The sequence below is a fragment of the Henckelia pumila genome, chromosome 1, assembly GCF_033568475.1.
Source record: "Henckelia pumila isolate YLH828 chromosome 1, ASM3356847v2, whole genome shotgun sequence".
Classification (NCBI taxonomy): domain Eukaryota; kingdom Viridiplantae; phylum Streptophyta; class Magnoliopsida; order Lamiales; family Gesneriaceae; genus Henckelia; species Henckelia pumila.
Window position 1 is genome coordinate 123,488,676 of NC_133120.1, and position 25,006 is coordinate 123,513,681.

General features: G+C 33.5%; 3 protein-coding genes across 8 annotated transcripts; 2 read left to right on the forward strand and 1 right to left on the reverse strand.

The window, feature by feature from the left end:
- Positions 1-1,254: 1,254 nt before the first annotated feature.
- On the reverse strand, positions 1,255-3,486 carry LOC140875410 (uncharacterized). The gene is made up of 5 exons (XM_073279085.1): positions 3,137-3,486; positions 2,607-2,677; positions 2,342-2,517; positions 1,980-2,088; positions 1,255-1,887 (listed from the first exon to the last, which is right to left on the reverse strand). The coding sequence occupies exons 1-5, from the start codon at positions 3,375-3,377 to the stop codon at positions 1,585-1,587; spliced, it is 900 nt and encodes a 299-aa protein (XP_073135186.1). The 5' UTR covers positions 3,378-3,486; the 3' UTR covers positions 1,255-1,584.
- Positions 3,487-4,958: 1,472 nt separating this feature from the next.
- On the forward strand, positions 4,959-8,468 carry LOC140859775 (UDP-glucuronic acid decarboxylase 6-like). Of its 5 annotated transcripts, none has more exons than XM_073262513.1 (13): positions 4,959-5,000; positions 5,749-5,878; positions 6,184-6,270; positions 6,371-6,458; positions 6,579-6,670; positions 6,784-6,848; positions 6,937-7,025; positions 7,132-7,209; positions 7,296-7,389; positions 7,507-7,573; positions 7,671-7,734; positions 7,914-7,954; positions 8,101-8,468. In XM_073262513.1, exons 2-13 carry the CDS (start codon positions 5,789-5,791, stop codon positions 8,284-8,286), a joined length of 1,041 nt encoding a protein of 346 aa, XP_073118614.1. In that variant the 5' UTR covers positions 4,959-5,000; positions 5,749-5,788; the 3' UTR covers positions 8,287-8,468. The 5 variants fall into 5 exon arrangements, with proteins under 5 accessions (XP_073118614.1, XP_073118542.1, XP_073118464.1 ...); XM_073262441.1 differs by lacking the exon at positions 4,959-5,000 and adding an exon at positions 5,034-5,086; XM_073262363.1 differs by lacking the exon at positions 4,959-5,000 and adding an exon at positions 5,078-5,169.
- An 11,708-nt stretch (positions 8,469-20,176) lies between these two features.
- Positions 20,177-24,069, forward strand: LOC140876270 (UDP-glucuronic acid decarboxylase 6). 2 transcript variants are annotated; one of them, XM_073280187.1, is made up of 13 exons: positions 20,177-20,316; positions 21,094-21,206; positions 21,652-21,738; positions 21,833-21,920; positions 22,041-22,132; positions 22,444-22,508; positions 22,586-22,674; positions 22,755-22,832; positions 22,924-23,017; positions 23,152-23,218; positions 23,312-23,375; positions 23,471-23,511; positions 23,632-24,069. In XM_073280187.1, exons 2-13 carry the CDS (start codon positions 21,117-21,119, stop codon positions 23,815-23,817), a joined length of 1,041 nt encoding a protein of 346 aa, XP_073136288.1. In that variant the 5' UTR covers positions 20,177-20,316; positions 21,094-21,116; the 3' UTR covers positions 23,818-24,069. The 2 variants fall into 2 exon arrangements, with proteins under 2 accessions (XP_073136288.1, XP_073136289.1); XM_073280188.1 differs by lacking the exon at positions 20,177-20,316 and adding an exon at positions 20,346-20,480.
- The last annotated feature ends 937 nt before the right edge of the window (positions 24,070-25,006 follow it).

Here is a 25,006-nt window from a genome sequence, read left to right on the forward strand (position 1 = left end):
GTTGACCCGAAAGCTAACCCGAAAAAATTAATCGGATTCGGGTTGGGTTTGGGTCAACCCGGGTTGACCCGATATGACCCTAAACTTTTAATTATTATTATTATTTTTATATAAAATTTAAAAAAATTACCATATTTTTATACGTTGTATGTTTGAAAAAAAATTATTGTATATTGATATAATAGATTTACGTCATTTAATGTTTATTTTGTACAATTTTTATTTTTTAAAATAATTTTTTATTTTTTTGTCATAAATATACTTTAAATTTTCTACAACTAAAATTTCAAATTTAAATTATATATAATCTTAGATTTGTTATTATGTGATTATATTAAATATTACTATTATTATTATAATTGAAATTTAAAATTTTAGTTGTAGAAAAATTAAAGTATATTTATGACAAAAAAAACAATATTTTAATTATTATGTGTTTTGAATATTTATTTAATTATTTTATTAAAAAATAATAAATAAAATCGGATTGGTTCGAGTTGATCGGGTTAGTCGGGTTAGTCGGGTTCGGGCTTGGGTTGGGTATTTTCGGGTTGGTTCAGGTTCGGGTTGAGAAATTTTTTAAAATTATTTTCGTCAACCCGACTAATTGACTCCCCTAAAAATATATAAGATTTTTTTGTTGAAAAAACCTGTTAATTACATTTACAAACAAATAAAAACGAAAGTATTTTGGAGTTGAAACTGGATAAATATCACTTTATCTACAAGAAAATAAAAAAATCTTTTGTTATTTCAATCTTTTTGAAAGTGAAACTTTATTTAATATGCACACATTTTGTTAATTTTGACCTTATCATAATAATTGATTTTACAAAAATATCCTTACATAATTTATCAAGTGTGCACAAACCAAAGACAAAATTGAGAATACACAATGAAAAACTTTGACCTTGATGAACATTTGTGTAGGAAATGATATTGGGAGTTTCGTAATGGTTAGTTTGAGCATTTGGGCCCGAGGGAAATAGGGTGGTTTTTGGAGGAAAAAGATTGGATAGAGGGTTATTTGGGCAGATTTTCTTTTGTGTGATGTTAGGGGTGTTCATTTGCATTGCAGGTGACACCAACCACCACCGTATGGCCATATCAAATTCATTGTCGATCCCGCAGTTAATAATATATTGACTTGGATTTTTTTGGTGATTGCGAGGTCATGTAATTTATGCAGGTATTCCCGACACATTCTCCGGCACAAGTTTGCGTCGTGAAAGAGGGAGTGCTTGTGGACCAAAACAAATTTTATATATAAAAAATATAAAAAAAAGTGCATGCTAATATAATCTGATTGCCACAGTATTCCACATATTTTACACTTGATCCGCCTCTGCACCATTCTCTCCACACTACACACACTGAGACAATGGAACTATCTCATCTCGTTTCCATTTCATGACGACGAATCGCCAACAGATAGTTCTGTACACGTGACAAAAGAAAAAATGTGATGACTCGGGGAGGAGTGGTGCTACAGCTTCACTTGGACTGCACTTCAATCGCGGTTCGGGTTTGAGATGAGAACCTTCACTCCGTTTGTAAAGGGTTATGACGAGGAGCCTGCGCCTGCTAGTGAGAAACGTAGAGAGTTACTTGTTTGATTGCGTGATACGGTTGCTTTAGTCGCCATTCTTTCTGCTTACGGCTCAATGGTCTCCCCTTTGCAGAAGGTTCTCTATTTTCCTTTACATCGGCCAACTTCCATATGCAGCATCCCGATTCGGCTTCTATGGAGTCGAGAAAGTATACACCACTCTTTTCCGGGCAGCTGGCATCTGAATTTTCAACGTAGCTGACCACCATTGGCATATCTCTGAACCTGGACAAGTCATCAGGTACTTTAAGGAGCCGCTCTGCGCCAGGACTCGACACCTTCAGAAGTAAAGAAAGATGAATCAGCAGAAAACTCGACAAGATTCAGCTGCATATTGCAATTCTGAAAAGAATGGAGGGGACGGTGTTACTTCAAGGGCCAAATCGTCGGGTATCTCTCCTGTCACACCTGCTTCATCCAATTTTTTCTTGTAGTCACGACTGAACGATTCAATCTCATCCATGCCAGGGCACCCATACCTGATTAGGCAGACAACAGTAGAAAATGAACTCAAACGAATCAACTTATCCTCTGAAAATCAAAATGGGAAACAGAGGTTGTCCAAACAACTAACAAAGTTTCTTGCGCGAACATCATGATCAAAATCCGCCACAACAACTTATGCCAACCAGCCAAATTATTAAACGAAAACGTGAAACGAGTACCAAAGTACGCTCGTATAATCAAGTGGGGGACAAAAAACATAAAGCTTGTGCTGGACAAAAGCCTTACTCATGTGAAAGTTTGTCCAGTCTCACATAAATGTACCCTCGAGGAGAGGTTTTGAATGCATAGAGCTCCATATCTTCACCTAACTGCTCTAGAACACTATGGGCTATAGTTAGAACTCTTTCACCCCAAGGGCAATTTTCCAGCATTACTCCGCCACCATCACCGCCATCGCCAACCTAAACTTCGAGATAATAAGATCATTGATCAACTAATAATTGACGTGAATAGTGAAATATGTAATTTCGAAAAAAAAAAAAAACAATACTTTGGGCTCAGCTTCATCCTCTTCTTCCCATAAGTCAATTGGTTCCACCTCTCCACTAGAATCCTCTAAAGCTTCACACAATCATAAACCGACCAGAGCAAAAGTACCATTAAAATGTGAAATGTAGAAAAGGAAATATTAGGGTGAAAATGCTGAAAGATGGTCCAAGATTAGAGGATAATCGAAATTTTATTTAATTTAAAGCATCATAAACAATTTTTTAATCTGCTGAAAAGTTCAAAAAACCAATGATTTTCAGCAGTCGAATGAAAACTACACTATAACATTCACTTCCCTCTCAATGACTCACTCTCAAAGAGAACAAAAGCCAAATCCTTTGTTCATTCACTCAAAAACTAAAACATTGCATGCCATAAGTCCACTCATAATAAAGTCGAGGTAATATAGTGATTTACTAGGAAACCAAAATCTTGGAAATAGCAGCACTATCACAGTCAAAATGTCAAACATATGGCGAACAAAATCAGAACATTCGAATACAAGCTACAAGGATCAAATAACGAGCTTACCGCCAACTGAGGTTGGGCTGGTTTCCTCCTCGACGGAAGAAAAATATCGAAAGGAAGCCAAAGAATGGAAATGGGTAATGGGTTTAAGAGAAATCCTTGGAGTTTCGAAGGTGGAAAAGGAACGATAAAGGCCAGCAGCTATTTTGTTCGCAGGCGTTGGAAGATTACGCGTGTAAAATTTCTTGAAAGCTCTGTGATTTAAGAAGCGGTGAATGGTATCAACATTAATATTATTTCTCATCTCTCTTATACCGGTGGTTATGGCGGCGGAGGGCGGCGGAAGAGAAGGGTTTTTACGATAGTTTCTGCCACTTCCCAACCGTGGCGGCCCAAGAGGCAAGAACCTTGAAAAAAATTGGGGACTTAAAACAATTTCTTATTTTTATTCTATCAAAAATACTTATAAAACCTCTTTTTGCCACTTCTTCTCCATTATAAAACTAATTTTTATGCATTTAATGATAAGCTTGAAACGGTTTTTACCCCCCCAAATAATGAAAAATCTTCTGCATTAATTTTTTAGTAAAAAAACTTTTGTAATACGATCTCACGTTTTATATGTGAAATGAGTTGACACGACTCGTATTTGCAATAAAAAATAATATTTTTCATCAATTTCGTCATAAAAAAATCGTTTTACTAAATTGACTTGTGAAACCGTCTTATATTAATGATTTTTTAATTGAAAAAATAGGTGAATCGAATGTTTTATCAATGATTAATTGTATTTTATTCATCTATGGTGTTTAATGCATTTAATTTTTATTAATTTGTGCACACATAGTTTTTTTTAGCAAAGTGTAGCACGGTTTGTAACATCAAGTGTAGCAGATGATTTCGTCCCCTAAACACCATGGATAAACAAAATACAATTAATCATTGATAAACATTCGATTCACCTATTTTTTTCAATTGAAAAATCATCAAAATTATTTGAATTAAGGGGCACAGACAGTGATGCAGTTATTTGCATTGAGTGAAACATATTTAATAGATGTCAAGTGATCTATTGTTCAAAAATACTAAATTTTATAAAATTAATTATTGAAATATGATATTTTTATCATAATAAAACACATTAAGCTTAAAAAAATTTAAAAAAACAAAAATTAAGTACAATATTAAATATAAACACATTAAAAATATTATAAATTATATGTAAAGCCCAATAAAAAATTCAAAATTTAATTATTTATAATTCGATTAACCGAATTTTTTTTGAAAAAAACCGAAAACTGAAAACCGAACCGAATTAACCGATTTAATCGAAATTTTCTAACACTGAAACCGAATTTCCGAATTAACCGAACTGAATTTTCGAATTCATTCGGTTCGTCGGTTAATTCGATTTAATCGAAATAATGTTGACTCATAGGGGAGGGTGATATCAGTTGTTAAATAAAAGAATTTTCCTTAAAAAGATTATAAATAAATAAATAAATAAAAGAATTTATATTCAAACTTTAGGAGGACCCTGATCGTATTGATTTTATCATAATTCATAACTATCATTAAATCGATATTAAAACTCTATAAAAAAATTAATATTTGTTTGGAGGAAAAATAAAAAAAATAAAAACACGTACAGCTCAACATGGATACATAGAATCTATTATCTTCATCCGATCTTCAAATTGAAGTCTAGTTGAAGTCTACTGTGTAAGAGATTCCGTGACAATAACAATCTCAAATCCGATTTTTTTTGGGTACCAAAAAAATCGGTGTATTAATATTAATAAACACAATATAATAATAACATGACGATTTTTCTTTTTTTTTTTTCTTATAAATAGGGCGTACGGGTATTCAAGTCTCTGTCACAACTCCAACTGTCCCAGGATTTTGAGCAGACAAAACTTTTAAGGTACGATGAAACATCAATATCTCCATGTCTTCTTGTATCTCCAGTAATCTTCACGATTCTTCTCTGTTTCTCCAATAACAAAAGCTGTGAGCATTATTTTTTACTGTTCGATCAAGTTATTTTTGTCCTCTTCACTTGCATATTTTGTGTAGTTCTACATATCTAGAAGGTGGGATTTGAATGTAGTACATATATACATGACAAGTATCTGCAACCCTTTTAGTTTCACGCCGTTTTATGTACGTTGTTATGATTTCCCAACGGGGAATTCTTGAAAAATTAGTATTTGTTGATAATAAAGATTTTGCGTTGGATTGAAAGATAAGCAGCAGTTGTGATAATTGTCGTGGTAGCTTGTTTGTGAGAGATTTCGTCTCTTATTTTGGATGTTTGAGATCTGTTTGTTTCTGTGCCTGGTACGATGAATCTGTATGGAATTTTAGATTTATTTTCTCTTCTATGATTGCTGACAAATATGTTGTAAAGATCTGATCAGGTTTTGAGAGTACAACGATAAGGTTTCCTTTTTTCTTAAAGTTTCTGTTACATTGGAATCATATGAAGATGTTGATATTTGTTACTTTTCGAGAAGTTAATTTTCTCTTAATTCTTTGATCCATATGTTTTGGCAAAGTTTTGCTTAATGAGCATTCCGCCAGCCTTATTTGGTGGGGTAATCATATTGAACACCCCATGACAGAATTCATTCCTGATCTTTTGTGTGCGCCTGTTATGTTTATTTTGACAGAGTAATTCAGAATTCAGAAGCTAAAAAGGAGATCCCGGAAATGGCAAATCAAGCGTTGAACGGAGGAAACCATGTTACCAAGAAGTCACCACCGGAGCCTTCACCGCTGAGGAGAGCCAAATTCTTTAAGGTCTAACAATGCTGCTTGTTAAAACAGCATGCTTTTTACTTATATTTGATTTGGATATTTTCCCTTTATAGGCTTAGTCTAACACATTTTGGACAAAATTCCATGAAAATCTATGAAGGATATTTGTACATTGATCGTTAAGATTTTCTTGCTGTATCATGTGTTTCAAAACCAGTAATGCCTGATGGTCAGCGTGTTGTTCTGGATCTCCCGGAACTAACGAGCTTAAAAGACATTATTTTCTTCTGCTAATGTTTTGTTTCAAGTCACTTGATCCATACCTGGTACATGAATCTTGATATCAGGCAAACATGAGAATTTTGGTCACTGGTGGCGCTGGATTCATTGGCTCTCACTTGGTCGATAAGCTTATGGAAAACGAAAACAACGAGGTATGGCGACTTTACAACTTGTTTCAGCACCAGCAGTCAGAACCTGTTCAAACACAGATTCCATGATGTTCATGTGTGTCGTGGCTTTTGTTCTTTTTAGGTGATCGTTGCGGACAACTACTTCACGGGCTCTAAGGACAATCTGAGACATTGGATTGGTCATCCACGATTTGAGCTTATTCGACATGGTTAGTACTCTGTGCTGTTGGTTGGCTCATATGTTCGAACAACCGCGAATTTGTTTCACATATATAATGTGTTGTTTACTTCGATCTGGGTTTTTAACTAGCGAATCTTTCTAACTGCAGATGTCACCGAGCCTTTACTTGTTGAAGTTGATCGTATATACCATCTTGCTTGTCCTGCTTCCCCAATTTTCTACAAATACAATCCTGTGAAGGTCAGTCTTTAAACTGAAACTCATCTTTTACTGATGATTTCATCTTTGTAATTGATAATGTCGAGTAAACGCTATGTTTACGTGTTGATTTTCTTTCTTTTCTTGCTCGACAGACTATAAAAACGAACGTTATTGGGACGATGAACATGTTGGGACTTGCCAAGCGTGTGGGAGCAAGGTTCTGAAGCTCATTCAATTTTCCTTGTGGTTTTCCATTTTGTTTCTTGGTAAATCATCTGTTTTTCTAACATGTGCTATGTATCTAGGATCTTGCTGACATCAACATCAGAGGTCTACGGAGATCCGCTCGAGCATCCTCAGACAGAGACTTACTGGGGCAATGTGAACACTATAGGTATCAGTTACTGGACCAATGATTATATTTCGATCTTTTTTCGTGGGATTGATTTTGTTTTTCATGATTCTTGAATGTGTATTTGTTGTTTCACATGGCTTTGCAGGAGTCAGGAGTTGTTACGATGAGGGGAAAAGAGTGGCTGAAACCTTGATGTTTGATTATCATAGGCAACATGGAATCGGTAACAAACTCACTTTTGTCTCAGATTAAGACAACATGACGTACAATCCGAACATGTATGAAATAATGATCTATCTGTTTTTACAGAAATACGGATTGCAAGGATTTTCAACACGTATGGACCTCGGATGAACATCGATGATGGTCGGGTTGTGAGTAACTTCATAGCTCAAGCAATACGGTACTGATCTTCTCTCGAAAAAGACGAATCTTGGTCCCAAATTCCATCCATGATCCACCACCCTGTTCTGTATATATGAGGATAACATTTTCTTGTTTCGCCTTTTTGAACTCGCAGTGATGAAGATTTGACAGTTCAGTTGCCTGGAACTCAAACGAGGAGCTTTTGTTATGTTTCTGATATGGTATAAGAGGGCGTGGCATCGTATTTTTCGTGTTTGTTTCATTTAGAAGTGCTTTGTGACATCTCTTACAAGCTGATTATGTACTTTTTTCTTGAAGGTTGATGGTCTGATGCGACTCATGGAAGGAGACAACACCGGTCCGATTAACATCGGCAATCCAGGTTTGACATATTTTCTTGATTTTCAGACAACTTTGTAGAGTCTTCCCTTGTTATCATATCGTCTGTGTCTATGTTACACCTGGAGTGTTAGATGTTCATTTGAACATCAACTCGCTGTGTAGCATAGACAACCGTTTATCATATCCTTCACGCAATCCAACCATGATTTTGTTGGGCAGGTGAATTCACGATGCTCGAGCTTGCTGAGACCGTGAAAGAGGTAACAACATGAAATCTAAGTCCTGATTACATTTTCAAATTAAAGCCTTTGATATTGTGTGCTCTTAGCAGTAATGTGCATCTAATTAACAAGCCTTTATGAAAGTTATATGATAGTATATACAACTAATTGTTGGTGTGCTGCAGCTGATCAATCCACAAGTTAAGATGGTAACCGTGGAGAACACGCCTGATGATCCGCGCCAACGCAAACCTGATATAAGCAAGGCGAAGGCGGAGTTGGGATGGGAACCAAAGATCAAGTTGCGCGACGGCATTCGTTTGATGGAGGACGATTTCCGCAAGAGGCTTCAAATTTCAAGAAAGTATTAGCCTTTTATCAGGTTAATGCTTTCGGGGCACAATGTTCTTCTCCATGGAAAGATCGATGGGACACAATTCTTTTGTTATGTGGCTTTTTAGCCCCTTATTTTTGGTTTGCTATGTGTTTTGCTTTTTTTTTTTTTAATCCTTTTCTTTTCAATTATATACTAGAGAATATTGTCCTTATACAGTATTTGGATATTATTATTATTATTATTATTATTTTAAAGATAAACTCCCTTTTTGCAAGTTTTAATTTTGGTTTAAGAGAATATATATTTATCACTATTTTAGCATATCAAGTACGTTATTTTTTCCATCGTGATCTTCTAGATTTTTTATCCATTCATATAGGTACGATGTTAATATAATTTGGACAAATACTACATAATATTGTCCTTACCTTACAGTATTTGGATTATTTGGTTTTGGTTTTGGTTTTGGTTTTTTTTTTTAAAGAGAACTCCCTTTGCAAGTTTTAATTTCGGTTTAAGAGAAAGCATGTGTTAATGAATAAATATTTTAATGATATATAAATCTATCTATATGTCTATTTTTTTCTTGCATTATAAAAGAAAGAGTGTAAAGTTTTTACATTGTGAAATTTATTATTGTCCAAATGTTGTGTACTAAAGTAAAAATAATGATGGGAAAAAGAGAAACACAATGAAGAAAATAAAAATATTATTTGGATTTAGCTATATGCTATTAGTGTCATTAATAGTCCTAAATTCAAGTGAATAATAACAAGCGGAGAATTATCTATAATATTTATACTAATATATTAAATTTGACCACCTCATACTAACTAATTTTTGTGTGTCTATGTGACAACAAAGTTTTTTTTTTACAGTGTTATCTTTCATAATATTTGTTATCTAAAATGTAATTTTATCAGTAATTTTCATACATCTATTAGTCTTTTTCCAATTTTCTCCAATTTCTCTCTATTATATCTCAAAATTCAAACTATCTCAATAAAATAGTATCTAATTTATAAGTATCTTATCTGAATAAGATAATATATGTTCTTACACAAAAATTATTAAACAAAAAAATTTAATTTGTATGCACACGTCACATATGTTCCTGAAAATGATCGTATTTTTAATGTATTGATTCGGTAAATTGAATGGATATGATATATATATATATATAGAGTTTCTTTCAAGTGCCCACCTATCATGCCCATTTCCATGCCCACCAATGATGTGACACTATTCTATTGGATGTGATAAAGATGTGATAAATTATAGGTCCAATAGAATAGTGGCACATCATTGGTGGGCATGGTAGTGGGCATGACTACCATGCCTGGCACATCATTGGTGGGCATGGTAGTGGGCATGACTACCATGCCCACCAATGATGTGACACTATTCTATTGGACCTACAATTTATCACATCCAATAAAATAGTGTCACATCATTGGTGAGCATGGTGGTGGGCATGATAGGTGGGCACTTAAAAGAAACTCTATATATATATTAAAAATTCTGGGTTTTATGATACGCTCATTTCATCAGTATTGTAGAAGATTTGGTATATTTGTTGCAGAGATTTACAGACGTTTTTTAAAGGATTGACTCTCATTTCATCTGTATTGTAGAAGATTTGGTGTATTTAGAGATTTACTGATTTTTTTTAAATGACAAATTTTTGTGGAGTTGATAGATTTCTACAGACTTTTATAGAATTTCATAAACTTTTAAAGATTTTCACAGAATCTTGCAGACTTATTTTTCATGACTTTTATTGACATTTGTAAACTTTTTCTAGAACTCTATGAATTCAAGATTGTGATTTTTATTTATTTCTTAGAATTATTAATCGAGTGCCAATAACTTTTATTTATATTTCTTTAAATAATTATATTTCTTTAAAATATTTTTATCTTTCAATGTAAATATTTTTACTTATAGATTTGATTTACAAAAATCGATGATTAGTATTAAATTTATTTCAATTAAGAAATTAATAACTCTAAAAAATTTGAATATATAATTTTATATAGTATCTTTATTTATATAATATATTATTATTATTATTATTATTATATGTATTTTAAAGTAAATAAAAACAGTATCGTAAATTTTGAGTTATAATAAAATTAAGCTACATATTAAAAAAATTATATAAAATAATTAAAACATCAAATTTTATATAATGAATTACTCATAAAAAATAATTGTTGTTATTTTCAATTTATGATTAATAAAATATTATAAATTTTTGTTGTTTAGTAAAATAAGTTTTTATTAAAAAATTAATAAACATGATTTCTCGTGAGTTTTTTTAATTAAAATTCAAAAAATTATGAATGATAAAAAAATTATTTTATTTTAAAAATAGAAAAATATTTTTGTATTTATATATTATTTTTTTATAGAACTAGTATGTACTAGACTAGTATTATTATAGAGTCCATTTTAATAGAAATAAAAAAGTGTGTGAGTTTGAATTAAAATGTCTGATCCATTCAAATCTTTAGGTTGAAATAAAGATAATTATTGGCATTTTATTGTTGTATTTTAGGCTTTAATTATTATACTTAATAGAATTCCATGAAACCTTTAAAATTTTATTGACATTTTGAATACCTCTAAACTTTTGTAGAGTTTTTAAAAGTCAAGTTTGAATACCAAATGACTTTTTAAAACTCACACTGAATACCACTAAATTTTTATGGAGTATATAAAAGTTTAGATTGAATACCTCTAGACTTTTAAACTCCACAAAAGTTATTAAAAGTCAAAAACCAATATTGTGGGTTTTCTTATCAGTTTCGTTCTGTGATAGGATTTGGAGTTGATTTGATCTTATTTTACCTCAAAGGTTTGCTAAGGGGTACGAGTATAAAATGTTTCTATCATCTATTTTTTTATAATAAATTATTGTTGAATCTTTTAAGTGAATCATTCTTATTTTTAGTTATTACGAGTATTTGTTGGAGTGCAATGATTGTCTCTGTTGTTGAGCGATCGAACCATGAAGTTTGAGCTGATGTGCAGTTTAAAAGATTTGAGTTTAACCATTACCAACAGCTATAACATTTGGTAAAGTGACAAGCTCTGGGTCCTATAATTGGTATTAGAGCAAAGATCATGGGTTCAATTCTCATTGATTGCAAAGAGTGCAATTATTGGGAGATATATTGTTGGAGTTCAATAATTGTCCCTACGAACCATGACGCTTGGGTTGTTGTGCGTTTTAAAAGATTTGAGTTTGGTAAACCGACAAGCGCTCGGTCCTATAGTATTATTTGCAGTGATTTTAGTCTTGAAAAGATACTAGTAAAGATTAGGAATGTAAATGAGCTGAGCCGATGCGAACAGTATCAGGTTCGGGCTCAGCTCATTTGATATATATAAGGGTTTGGGCTCGGGCTCGACTCGATCTCGGTTCGAGCTTTTATCATAATTCTTGGGCTCAGCTCGATTAGTATATATAAAGGCTCAAGCTCGGCTTGTTTATCATTTTAAACGAGTCTGGCTCGAGTTCGGCTCGTTTTCAAGCTCATTAAGCGATCTTGTTAAGCAGGCTCGTTAGTGAGTTCATTTCAAGGCTCGTTAGCGAGCTCGTTAAGCAAGCTCGTTTCTGAACTCGTTAGCGAGCTCATTTTCGGGCTCGTTAAGCAAGCTCATTAGCGAGTTCGTTTCCGAGCTCGTTAAGCGAGCTCGTTTTCAGGCTCATAAGGGAGCTCGTTAAGTAGGCTTGTTAGCGAGCTCGTTTTCAAGCTCATAAGCGAGCTCTTAAATAAGCGAGCTCGTTTTCAGGCTCGTCAGACATACATTGGAGCTCAAGTTTGATTTTTTCGATTATAATTTCTCGATAAAATTGACTATAACTTGATTTATAACTTCACCATGATCTAAAACTTCAACCTTCAACCCAGCCCAATTTCGAAAAAATCCACAAATTTCATTCATCAAAGTTTTCGATCTTTATGAATTTACAATATCATTACTAACTGCTTAAGTCATGATATATCTTGAAATCTCCGAATTTATTACCGATCAAATTGTAGATGAAAATTTCAGCTACAAACCTTCGACTGTTTCCAAGCTGTACAAGTTCAATGTGCAATCTTCTCTGCTGTATAGTACACAGTTGTATTCATCATTCCAAATATTTCATCACACAATAAAATAATTAATAACTCAAAATGCAAGCTTTGGTTCTCTTTATACCTTTCAAATAAAATCTGAAGCTCCCAACTAAAAATGCTAAACCCAAGTTTCGAGCACTTACCCTTGAAAAAAATCAGCAATGTCTATTCTTCGTCCACAAGTATATAAAAATTTATTGTGTGACTTAATTATTATAATATATATTTCTTTTAAATTATAAAAAAAATTACATTTATTTTAAAATATTTTTAAAAACCCACTACACTCTTATTTTTTTAACGAGATTTAAGCATTACATGTGACACGATCCGCTAGTATATGAAATATTTTATTTAATGATATTCTATAATTTAATTAAAATATTGTGCATATAAATATATTGAGTTAACAAGTTTTAATTCAAAAAATTTAATTTAGATAATTTCATAACTTCTTTTAACTAAAATTTTGAATATCATTAATCTATTATCATATATTGTTCTAATTCATTTAAGATATTTTCAATAAAATTGTTATTTCAGTTTTTTAGAAATTTATTGATTGAATTTTCATTCATTAGTAATATTGCACATATAAATATTTTATTTATTATGTTTTAAGAGCACTTTAAGACAATGATTTTCAAGTTAAAATAAAAAATGCAAATTATGGCTACGTCCTATAAGTTGTAAATTCATATTTCTTTCAACAAATTATTGTGTTTCAATCATGTCATTTGCATTAGTATTGATCTTTTTTATTTTTCCACCAACATATGAGCCGAGCATGAGCTTTCTCACAAGTCATATAACATATTCAGAAAATATGTAAGAATCAAACTCAAACTAGATAAAGAAATCGAATTTGGGCTTGCGAGCCATATAAATTAAATGAACATATTCACGGGCCTCCTAAACGAGCCGAGCCCGAACCCGAGCTTGCGAGCCTCCTAAACGAGCCCGATCCCGAGCTAGCGAGCCTCCTAAACGAGCCGAACCCGAGCTCAAGTTTCCGAGCCTATTAACAAACATGTTCGTGAGATTACGAGCCGAACATCTTTAAGTTTAAGCTCAGGCCGTGAAAATTTTCGAGCTCGAAATCAAGCTCTGGCTCGACTCGATAAGCTTAACAAACGAGCTCAAACGAGCTTTTTTTCGAGCCGAACTTCGAATAGCTCGCGAACCATTCGGTTCGTTTACATCCCTAGTAAAGATTTAAAAAAATGATTTCAGTAAAAAAATATATAATTGTTTTTAGTACAAATGGATCATATTGAAATACATACAAGCTATATGTAAATCGTGACAAATGTAACAACGATAAAAAATACACATACTTTTAGCATTATCATAATAAAAATAAAATTTAATTATATTTTCACATATAAAATTCAAGAACGAGTTATTGTAGCTCAAAATATTTTAAAAATGTGTATTCACCCCCCTTTTACACACACACACACACACACACACACACGATCCCCAACGAGTTATAACATCGCGTAGATAACATGTTTTAAAGTTCAAAAGAAAAAGAAGCATTAATAGCGATGATGTATAAGAAACAATAATCAGTCACCCTCTTGCAAGATCGTCTCGTGAATATTTATTCGTGAGACGGGTTAACCCGATCCATATATAGAATGAAAGTAATTCATTTAACATAAAAAAATAATAATTTATCATGGATTTGTCGAATGAGAGATTTTTCTCACAAATTAACCTATGAGAAATAATATTTTGTGCTTCTTCAAGAGCATCGACATAATGACATTTATTTTTTTTCTCCATTGGTTTATAATATCGTGTTGAGAGCACTCTATAACGACACATGAGTAACGAGAATGTATGATAAGCAATCACCCTTATGTGAGACCATCTCACGATAACAAATATTTATTCGTTAGACGAGTTGATTCGATTGATATATAGAAGGAAAATTAAGAAATTTGACATAAATCATAATTTTTTTAATGATTGGATTGAATAAGAGATCAGTCTCGTAAAATTAATCCATGAGATATTCTTACAAAAATTTATATATTTTTATAAAATAAATTAATAGAACACAAATCTTTATAGATATCATGTCGTCGTATTTATCATAATTACCAATCTAATTAAGAATGCGTTTGGCTAAGCTAATTAAAAATACCTTATAAGCTCTATGTAGTAGCCCGACTCCTAATTGAGCTAATCTATTGCTTAAGCATGATTGAAGGATGCTAATTTGAGCTTAAAGAATTGATAAGCGGATTCAGAAAGATTAAAAATAGATTCTAAGGCTTTGAATATTTAGGACAGATCGAAAGTTACTGAGGAGGATCGGAATTTCCGAACGTGTTCGGAAACTAGCATTGCTGATCGGAAGCTACGAACAGTTTGAAAGCTCCGAATGTGAGATCGGTAATTTCGATCATGTGACAGTCGGACATGACATGGGTGATTGGACAAGAGGGAGTTCGGAAGCTCCGAACTAGGATCGATAGTTCCGAACTATTGTCGACAGCCGAGTCGTCAAATCGGAGACACGTGGTTGAAGGAGAACGATCGGAAGAACGATCATAAGCTCCGAAGTGAGATCGGAAGCTCCAATCGTGAGATCAGAAGTTCCGACCTCCGTTTATGAATAGACCTGGAGAGCTTTTCATTTCTTGCTCATTCTTATTTCTTCCCTTCTGGTTCTAGCTCGGTTTTAGGGTCTTTTAGGTGTTCTTCTCGAGGGCCAATAGGCGACAAAGCGCTGCCGGAGTTGTGCCCAAGTTGTGGAGCTATCGTCATAAGTGGGCTATCGACAGACGCATGTATACTACTAGACTCAGATTAGTCTAAGTGACTATCTATTAGTCTAGTTAAGACTTTTAGAGGATAAATAATGATACGATGATTGTTTGTTAGAGGACTTGTATCGCTAAGTTGGCTACTTTGAGGTACGGACGTACTATCCGAGATACCTTGGTTGAGTATGCATTTTCTATGATTGCATGTTTTATGTGACATCAATTATATGTGCATTTGTTATGTCACGGATATTATGCTGCATGCATTGGCACGTTGAGCCTGTGTTTCATTGATACTACCAGTAGAGGGGTCGCTCAGCCCCATGTTATCTTGTGGATGGATGCCATGATTTTGGATCCGGATAGTCCACAGTTTTATGGTATGAGAGTCACCTTCTGATGCGATGGTAGCGCTAAGTCGTATCACGCCCAAATTACCAACTCAAATCAGATAACAAAATATGCAGTAGCGTGAGTAGGGATCGTTCCTACGAGGAAAGTGAAATTTAAATAGTGTTCTTAAAATAATGAAAATAATAAAAGGAAATTTTTGGATTTTATTAACTACTATGCAATAATTAAAATAAGAAAGATCAATAAACTAACGAGACTTGGTATCGGTCGACTACATCATTGAAATTATTCATTCGATCATCGATTCCCTAAAAATAATTAATTCACATTGAATATTCATCATTGGAAATTTAATTCCTGTTTCACCTTACTTTTAGTTAACTAGACTCCAGCGTTTTAAGTTAACCCTTACCCCATAAATTAACCCAATACCAGCGATTAGATTTAAATCCATGGTAGCATTCAAATGAGTAAAACTGATGAATCTAGACAACACATGCACCAACGAATGTATTTAATCTAGTCAATTGTTGTTCCTATGATTTAACAAATTCAACAACAGAAAATATTAAACGCAGTTGCTTCAAAAATCAGATGATTCAAACAATTACGGATTTGAATTCTAATTTAGCAATAGATTGTATAGCAAAATCCTAAGGTGATCAATCCTAAAATCTCACATACAAGCATGAAAATAAATCCAAAACAACTCTTGCTACGCAATTTGGAATTAAACAATAGAAAACTGAATCTCACAAATAAAATAACTCAAGGGTTCATCTTTCTCAACCAAGTACTAAAACTTAGCCAACAATATTCATGAATTTCCTAGAAAAATTCATGAAAGAAAATTAAATCTAAGAAAAGAGAAGAAACCTAGCCGCCAAGAGAGTTCTTCAAGCTTTCTGCCGTCCAAAGATCTTCAGAATTGATCAAAAGATAATAATTTTTGAGTTATATGATGTATTTAAAGACTAGAGTCCTTCTCAAGAAAGTTTCCTAATTAAATTCTAATTCCCGAAATTCACGTCTCGCGCCCTTGATCTGACGAGTTGGGCGGATCGATCGCGCAAAAAAACTCCAACTTACTGCCTTGCACTTTCTTGTAGGCGCTGGGGGGTACGAGTTCGCAGGATCGAGCATGACTTTTTTCCAGCGAGCAGCGATTTTGAAAAATTCATATCCAGAGATCTAGCCGTCGGATTGAGCTGAAATTTGGAAAGATGCTTCAAAAATCTTGAACTTTATTCTGAACGGTGGAGATCGGATTTGGACTTCTTTAAAATTAAATATGATTTTCTGATCATTGCTGCTTTGTAATTCTTCTCTTATCTGGCTCTTTCCTTTCATCTTTAGCTCCATTTCTTTTCTTTTCCTATATCAAATCACATACCATGATTAGGAACTATAACATGAATTTAATCAATAAAAATACACCTAATCATCACAAATTAACTCAATCAAATATAGGAAAATACCATCACATCAAATTCCCCCTACTTAATCCTTGCTTGTCATGTAGCAACACAAAACCAAGAATAAGTTCGAACTCATAATCCATAACAAAAATAACCACGATCTTCACATTTGTACCTCAGGAATAAACTCAGTGCATGATCAAGAAAGACGTTAAAATTCTAACAACGGAACAAGTTCAATATCCAGACATTTCAACTACAGATATAGCCCCGAACGTGTGTGTGTGTGTATGGTCATTAGCAAGTGTCATGCACACTTCACAGATCCATTCAATGTAAAATCCCACAATAGCTCAAATTGCACACCAACAAATCAAATTAAACCATTGAGAAATTTTATAGTCTTTTCACTTGTCCGAGTAATTGCACCCGATTATCCTCAACTCCATACAGTCTCCTCCAAATTTAGCTCTTGGGATTTATAGGACTAGAATTCAATCCTCTTCCAATGCCTCCCCTCACCTTACTAACTCCTTTCTTTACTTTTTTTTTCTTTTTCTTTTTTTGATTAAGCTCAAAAGGGAGGTTGATAGGCTAGCGAATTTCTAAGACTATCACAAGGCTCACACGACCTTCACTATGTCATATACAATTCACAAGCCATGACTCATGCGTGCTAAAGAATATTCAAGAACCATATCAAAGTCTAATTTGCATTGGATATCAAAGTATTCCAAGGTTAGCAAATCATCTATTTTCAAAAGCATGCATGTCATCAATTAGATATCATCATGGACTAGTGAATTTCAACAGTCAAATTCATCACAAACTACGAGCTCTAAATTTTTATTTTTTTTCTCATAAAAACGGCTAAATTCTCTCAATGACTGGCTAAGTCATCTCTTCCATACTTAAAATCTTACATTATCCCCAATGTAAGCAAAAATGCAAAACAAAAATAAATAAAACTAAGAAAGAAAAGAAATACTCCCCTTGGGTTGCCTCCCAATCAGCGCCTCTGTTTACAGTCGTCGGCCCGACTGTATGCTTCTTTTGCTCATGGTGGTTCATATCTAGTTTTTCTAACCACCTTCACCCACTTGCGCAGTTTTGCAGTAATTTTTGGTCTTTTCTTCCTCTGTTTTGATTTCCTGGGTACCTGCAGATCAGAACGAAAACTTTCAGCAGTAAAATTCTCAATAGGTCTTGCAATAACCTCCTTAACTTTATCCTCATTCACAACATTCTTGTGTTCTTGCGACAAGTGATTAATGATATTAAAATTATTAACAACACTTTCACAATCAGGAATTTGCAGGGTATCAAAAATATGAAACTTAACAACATCCGTATCAAACTCCATAGTGAGAGTGCCATTGTTAACATCTATGATAGACTTTGAAGTTTTAAAAAATGGTCTTCCTAACAAAATAGGACTATTCAAATCATTATTTTTCATATCAAGCACATAGAAATCAGCAGGAAAGACCAAATTGTTAATTTGCACAAGAACATCTTCTAATAGACCCTTAGGATAAATAGTAGATCTATCAGCCATCTGGACAACAATTTCAGTTTCAAGCAAGGGCCCTAGTTTTAAGGAAGCATATACAGAATATGGCATGACATTAATCGATGCTCCTAAATCTAGCATAGCCGTATCAAGCTGAATATCTCCTATCTTACAAGGAACAGAAAACATACCTGAATCCTTGCATTTTGTAGGTACCTTTATTTGAATCACAGCAGAAACCTGCTCTCCTAATTCAACTTTCTGACACCCCTTGAGTTTTTGTTTTCTCTTTACAGTACACAACTCTTTCAAAAATTTAGCATATCGAGGTACTTGTTTGATAGCATCTAATAAAGGAATATTCATCTCACATCTACGAAAAAACAACTCTTGATACACAATTTGAAATTAAACAATAGAAAACTGAATCTCACAAATAAAATAACTCAAGGGTTCGTCTTCCTCAACCAAGTACTAAAACTTAGCCAACAATATTCATGAATTTCCTAAAAAAATTCATGAAAGAAAATTAAATCTAAGAAAAAAGAAGAAACCTAGCCGCCAAGAGAGTTCTTCAAGCTTTCTGCCGTCCAAAGATCTTCAGAATTGATCAAAAGATAGTAATTTTTGAGTTATATGATGTATTTAAAGACTAGAGTCCTTCCCAAGAAAGTTTCCTAATTAAATTCTAATTTCCGAAATTCACGTCTCGCGCGCTCGATCTGACGAGTTGGGCGGATCGAGCGCGCAAAAAAACTCCAACTTACTGCCTTTCATTTCTTGTAGGCGCGCTAGGGCGCACAAGTTCGCAGGATCGAGCACGACTTTTTTCCAACGAGCAGCGATTTTGAAAAATTTATATCCGGAGATCTAGCCGTCGGATCGGTTGTATTCTGCCAGTAGATTTTAGTTGTTTTAATTAAGTTTTCGTTGAATTTTCTGATTACCGCTTTTAAGTTGATTTGCATGCTTTAAGCTTTCGTTAATTAGTGATTTTGGTTTGGGTCACTCCACTCTAAGAGTTTATAATCTGGTTTAGGAGCTTATAAGCTGTTACGACTTATTTTAAAAATAAATTATTAAAGTATTTGGATGAACTTATTTTAAGCCAATTAAAGATGTTGACGTGTTTGGAATTATACAATCTTTTTATTGTCAAAATTATCACAAAATGTATAATATTATGAATTTTATTTAAAAATTGTTTTAAAATTTTATCATAAGTATGAAACCTATACAAATAAAAATATTTCATATTTTAATTTAGAAAATTTTATATTTTTTGAAAATTTTATTTTTAAAAAAATATTTAATATTTTATAAGTAGAGTACATGGCAGAGATTTATGATAATATAAAAGACTATTTTGTAGAAGTAAAATTTTAAAATAAGATTCTCAACTTTTTAAAAAAGAACTATTTTGATCGTTTTAACCAAATTATTTTTATCAAACAAATGGCTTATAAACTAAGACAAACATAATCTAAACTAGTAAAAAATGCACACACTTTGTGTGTGTAGAAGAAAAATGTTTTTTTAAAAGCAAATCATGGAGTTAGTGGGAAGTTTTTATTGAAATATTGAGTAGAAAAGAGTAATTTTGAAATAAATAAATTTGGTGTCCTCAAGGTAGTTATTATAATAGGCACATTTTTTATATAATAGTATATAGAAGTATAAATATGTAAATAATTATACGGAGCACGAAAATTTGCTGTAACTAAGAAATTCATTTCCATTTTCAACAGTATAGTTCGAACGGAACCCCGCAGCGGTATCCATTTCTCCTGCCTATTTATTACACGTTCATGGAACTTTTTCTTGCGTAATCTTAAAGATCTTTCACATCCACTGTTTATTTTGCTGGTAAGCTCTGTGGAGATGGAAATATTGATCCGCATCATGTCTTTCTTCTAAATTTCTTGTTTCTGTTTTTGTTTTCGTTTTTATTTTATTTTCTGGGTTCATTAATTTTAAATCGTGGGCATTGGAGTGGGAGACTCGATCCTGTAATTCATCTGCCGTTCTGCGTATGTTCCTGAAAATGATCGTATGTTTTTAAATTGAATGGATCTTATATATATCTCTGTGTGTGTATTTAAAAAACTACATTTTAAAATTCTGGGTTTTATGATACGATGATCGATCGATGGGTTGACTCTCATCAGTATTGTAGAAGATTTATTGTGGGTTTTCTTATCAGTTTCGTTGTGTGATAGGATTTGGAGTTGATTTGATCTTATTTTACCTCAAAGATTTGTTTTTTAGTGTTTCGATGATGAGGAAGAAGGGTTCTTCGTATGATTAATGGATCTGGTTTGATAGTTTCAAAAAGATTTGATTCAAAGCTCCTGTCTTTTTACGTATAATATCCAAATTTTTTGTGGCATTGCAATTTAAAAAAGATAATGGAATTGGGTTTGCTTTCCGCTAACCAATTGTCTTTTTCATTATGCCATTTCGAATTGCCATTAAGGTTTGTGTTATTGATTAACATTTGATTGATGATGCATTTCAGTCTAGATTTCATTGAACAAACAGTTGTACCTGATAATCATGCTTGCTTAATTTGTAATTTGTTATCGGTATGTGGGGTCGGCTTGGAATTGATTGTTATTTTGTTTAATTGGCATCAAATTTTAGCTGTTCGAGCAAGGATCTTAGCAATGGCCCAGCAAGTATCTCATGGAGAAAACAACGGAACCACCAAACCTCCTCCCGAGCCTTCGCCCTTGAGAAAAGCTAAATTTTTTCAGGTATGGTAAATGATTGCTTGATAAAATAGATGAGTTTATTCCATTTCCAGGAAACCATGAATTACTTTCCTTTTTCCTGGTGCTTTCTTGAATTGTTCTACTAGGGTTTCAAACAAGAATAACTGAAAACTGATGAAAAATAGATTTTATATGTAGATCAAACTTCCGCAGGGAGCATAAGTTGAATAAAAATGTTTTGCGTTGTTTTGGCTGCTACACTATTTTTCAGGATTTTAGCTCCTATGTGTTACATATTCTTGTCCAAAAGTGTTACTGCCAAGGAAGAGAAAAATAAAGGGCTTTATGTTTGACAGTTATTTGGGCATTAGAAATTTTCACGACCGCTTGGTTCGGCCATTCTCTACCGCGAATTTTGCATGTTTGGCTATGATTTGTCAATGTTACTAGATATGCAACACACTCTCAATGAACGTGTTAATGACAGGCAAATATGAGAATTTTGGTTACTGGTGGAGCTGGATTCATTGGCTCTCATTTGGTTGACAAGCTAATGGAAAATGAGAAGAATGAGGTAAGAACCAGATAGTTTAGTCTTTAGACTCTCCTTGACGAAGATCATTTCCTAAATGCACACACTTTACCCGAGTTGTGCTTCTTTAATTCAGGTGATTGTCATGGATAACTACTTCACTGGCTCTAAGGACAACTTAAAGCAATGGATTGGTCACCCGCGATTTGAGCTGATTCGGCATGGTGGGAATTCTTTTGGTTCATCAGTTATCTTATTTCCTGCTTCGGATGCTATAGAGTTCAGTGTGAATGAGCAGAATGACGTGATAACTGTTTTTTATTCGCTTTTCTTTTTCTTTGCAGATGTGACAGAGCCATTGTTAGTTGAAGTCGATCAAATATACCATCTTGCTTGCCCTGCCTCCCCAATTTTTTACAAATACAATCCTGTGAAGGTTAGTTGCACTCACATGGATACTCTTGTTCTATTTTAGACTCATGGCGGAGCCAAATCGGACCTATGCATGCGTTGTATCATGTGTCCAGAGATTTTACCTTTTCTAAATTTTTCGAGTTTCACCCTACACAAAATTTCTGGCTCCAGTGCTGCTGTATTAAACGCATTAAACTTTCTCCTTGGAATAATAAAATCAAACTAGAATAAATTTATCAACCAAATTTGGTACATCACCATTTATAAGAACTGAGAAAAATGTGGAATTTGTTATTGATTTTCTTTGTTTTCCCATCTGATGATGCTCAACAGACAATAAAGACTAATGTTATCGGTACACTCAACATGTTAGGACTCGCCAAACGAGTAGGAGCGAGGTTCGACAACTCATCCATGTTTCTTTGGTGTTACTTATTATTGATCTGTTAATTCAGTTTATTCACCCTCCCCTTAGGATTTTGTTGACGTCAACATCTGAAGTTTATGGCGATCCGCTTGTGCATCCCCAGACTGAGGATTACTGGGGCAATGTTAATCCTATTGGTATTATTATTTTAGTAAGAATGCTTACATGCTTCTCGAGGCACCATATAGTAAGTACCATTTACCGTTTGCCATTGCAGGAGTTAGGAGTTGTTATGATGAGGGAAAAAGGGTTGCAGAAACTTTGATGTTTGATTATCATAGGCAGCATGGAATTGGTATTTTCCTCTCTCCGCTGTATATGACTGTATGCTTGACCTTCAACGTCTTGAGTCAGTATAATCAAATTGAAACTTCAAATTTACACAGAAATAAGGATTGCAAGAATCTTCAACACATATGGACCCCGTATGAATATTGACGATGGTCGGGTTGTCAGTAATTTCATAGCTCAAGCAATACGGTAACCTTACTCCATACTTCTTTTTTCTCCAAAACATTTGAAGATTGAAAAAGATAAGTAAAGACGACTATTCTTCATCAACGAACTGCCAAGTATACTTGCTAATTATTTGATATTCGTGTAACTTTTTCCAGTAATGAATCTTTGACTGTTCAGTTGCCCGGAACACAGACGAGAAGCTTTTGTTACGTCTCTGATATGGTAAACTAGAATCTCTCCTTGTTTTGCTGATTCAGTGGTAATTGCTTTTTGGATTATTCGAATGCGGTCTTAGTATGTATCTTTTTTGTGAAGGTTGATGGGCTTATTCGGTTAATGGAAGGAGATAATACCGGGCCGATCAACATTGGCAATCCAGGTTTACATCAATAGTCATTGTTGCACAAGGATTCCGGTACTTAAAAACACCACTCCCAATTCAATTAGAAGTACTAACTGAATTTACGCGTTCAGGTGAATTTACTATGCTTGAGCTCGCCGAGACTGTGAAAGAGGTAACTTCGAATCTAGGACAAATCTCTATCTTGCTTAAATATTTTCGACGTAATTTTTTGGCGTTAATTCTGGACAAGCCAAGCCAGTTTACATGTTTCTGAAACTAACACATATTGCAGATGATAAATCCTGAAGTGAAAATCATAACCGTGGAGAATACACCAGATGATCCTCGGCAGAGAAAGCCAGACATAACGAAGGCAAATCAGTTACTTGGCTGGGAGCCGAAGATCAAGTTGCGTGAAGGCATCCCTCTCATGGAGGGCGATTTTCGTGAGAGGCTCGGTATTCCTCGGAAAGATTGAATTCTGCTACTTTTTGGTATTTCTCTTGTTCTTCCCCTTTCAACCTACACATACTGATGAAGAGTTTAATTTTCCAGTTCTTGTACTCGAATACTTGATCATGTAGATACCCGTAATTAAGTTCTTGTGTACCTGGTCGTTGCGTCAAGTCTATACATGTATTTTAACACAAGTTCTTCCATTCTTGGAGAATATGTATTACTTCTGAGAATTTAATTTGTGTATTTAGAAAACGATCAGCCAACCTTTGTAGAAGATAATCTAAAGAATTCAATCGAAAGTGGTTTAAAATATTTTAAGAATTTAATTGAGAGTGATTTAACATATCGTAGGATTTCATATGTTTGATGACAAAGAGAAGTGGATTAGATCTAGATAAGGTTTTAAATATTTTTGAAGCATGATTCATGTGAAACGATTTCGCGAATTTTTAGTTGTGAGACAGATCGACTCGATTCATATGTATTTTTTTTATAAGTTGGATTAAGCAAGAGATTTGTTTCATAAAAATTGACTTATGAGAACATCTCAGAAATGTTTTTGTGATATTTCTTTGAGAGTTTTTATTTTTCTGAAAGTATATAATGGAGGTCTATATTTATGTATAGAAAAATGTTGTGAACTTCTGCCCACGTGGCAGCCGCGTGGTTTTTTTTAAAAAAAATAGATAATTAATAAATTTGGGAGAGAATCCTCCAGCACGTCTCGTTTCTCCCCGTTCTGACACCCTGTCATGGTGCCATGATTTTGATATAATTATGAGGCGATCTAAGGACCGATAATATTTCATTTCATGATGTAAATGACGTTCGTTAAAGAGAATCTAACGATCTCTTGGTTTAAAGGCGCGTGACACAATATTTTGAATAATTTTCTAATTATTTTATTAATGAAATCACACTCTGTTAAATAGAGTACAATGATTGAAATAGAGAAAATCATATCCTAACATAAATAAAAGATTACTCTAACTTTGGAATGATTTAATGAATTAAAACTTAAATAAAAAGATAAGATAACAATGAATCCTATAAAGGCAAAAACTCCTATGAGACGGTCTCAAGGGTCATTTTTATGAGACGGGTATCTTGTATGGGTTATCCATTAAAAAGTATTACAATTTATGTCAAAAGTATTACTTATTATTCTAAATATGGGTAGAGTTGACCCATCTCACGAACGAGACCGT

Coding starts and splice junctions, on each gene's coding strand:
- LOC140859775 (XM_073262513.1), top strand. CDS start 5,789: ATGGCAAATCAAGCGTTGAACGGAGGAAACCATGTTACCAAGAAGTCA. Junction 6,849..6,936: donor GCCAAGCGTGTGGGAGCAAG/GTTCTGAAGCTC, acceptor CTATGTATCTAG/GATCTTGCTGACATCAACAT. Junction 7,210..7,295: donor TCATAGGCAACATGGAATCG/GTAACAAACTCA, acceptor CTGTTTTTACAG/AAATACGGATTGCAAGGATT.
- LOC140876270 (XM_073280187.1), top strand. CDS start 21,117: ATGGCCCAGCAAGTATCTCATGGAGAAAACAACGGAACCACCAAACCT. Junction 21,739..21,832: donor TGGAAAATGAGAAGAATGAG/GTAAGAACCAGA, acceptor TCTTTAATTCAG/GTGATTGTCATGGATAACTA. Junction 22,509..22,585: donor GCCAAACGAGTAGGAGCGAG/GTTCGACAACTC, acceptor CCCTCCCCTTAG/GATTTTGTTGACGTCAACAT.
- LOC140875410 (XM_073279085.1), bottom strand. CDS start 3,377: ATGAGAAATAATATTAATGTTGATACCATTCACCGCTTCTTAAATCAC. Junction 2,678..3,136: donor CAGCCCAACCTCAGTTGGCG/GTAAGCTCGTTA, acceptor GATTGTGTGAAG/CTTTAGAGGATTCTAGTGGA. Junction 1,888..1,979: donor CCGACGATTTGGCCCTTGAA/GTAACACCGTCC, acceptor TTACTTCTGAAG/GTGTCGAGTCCTGGCGCAGA.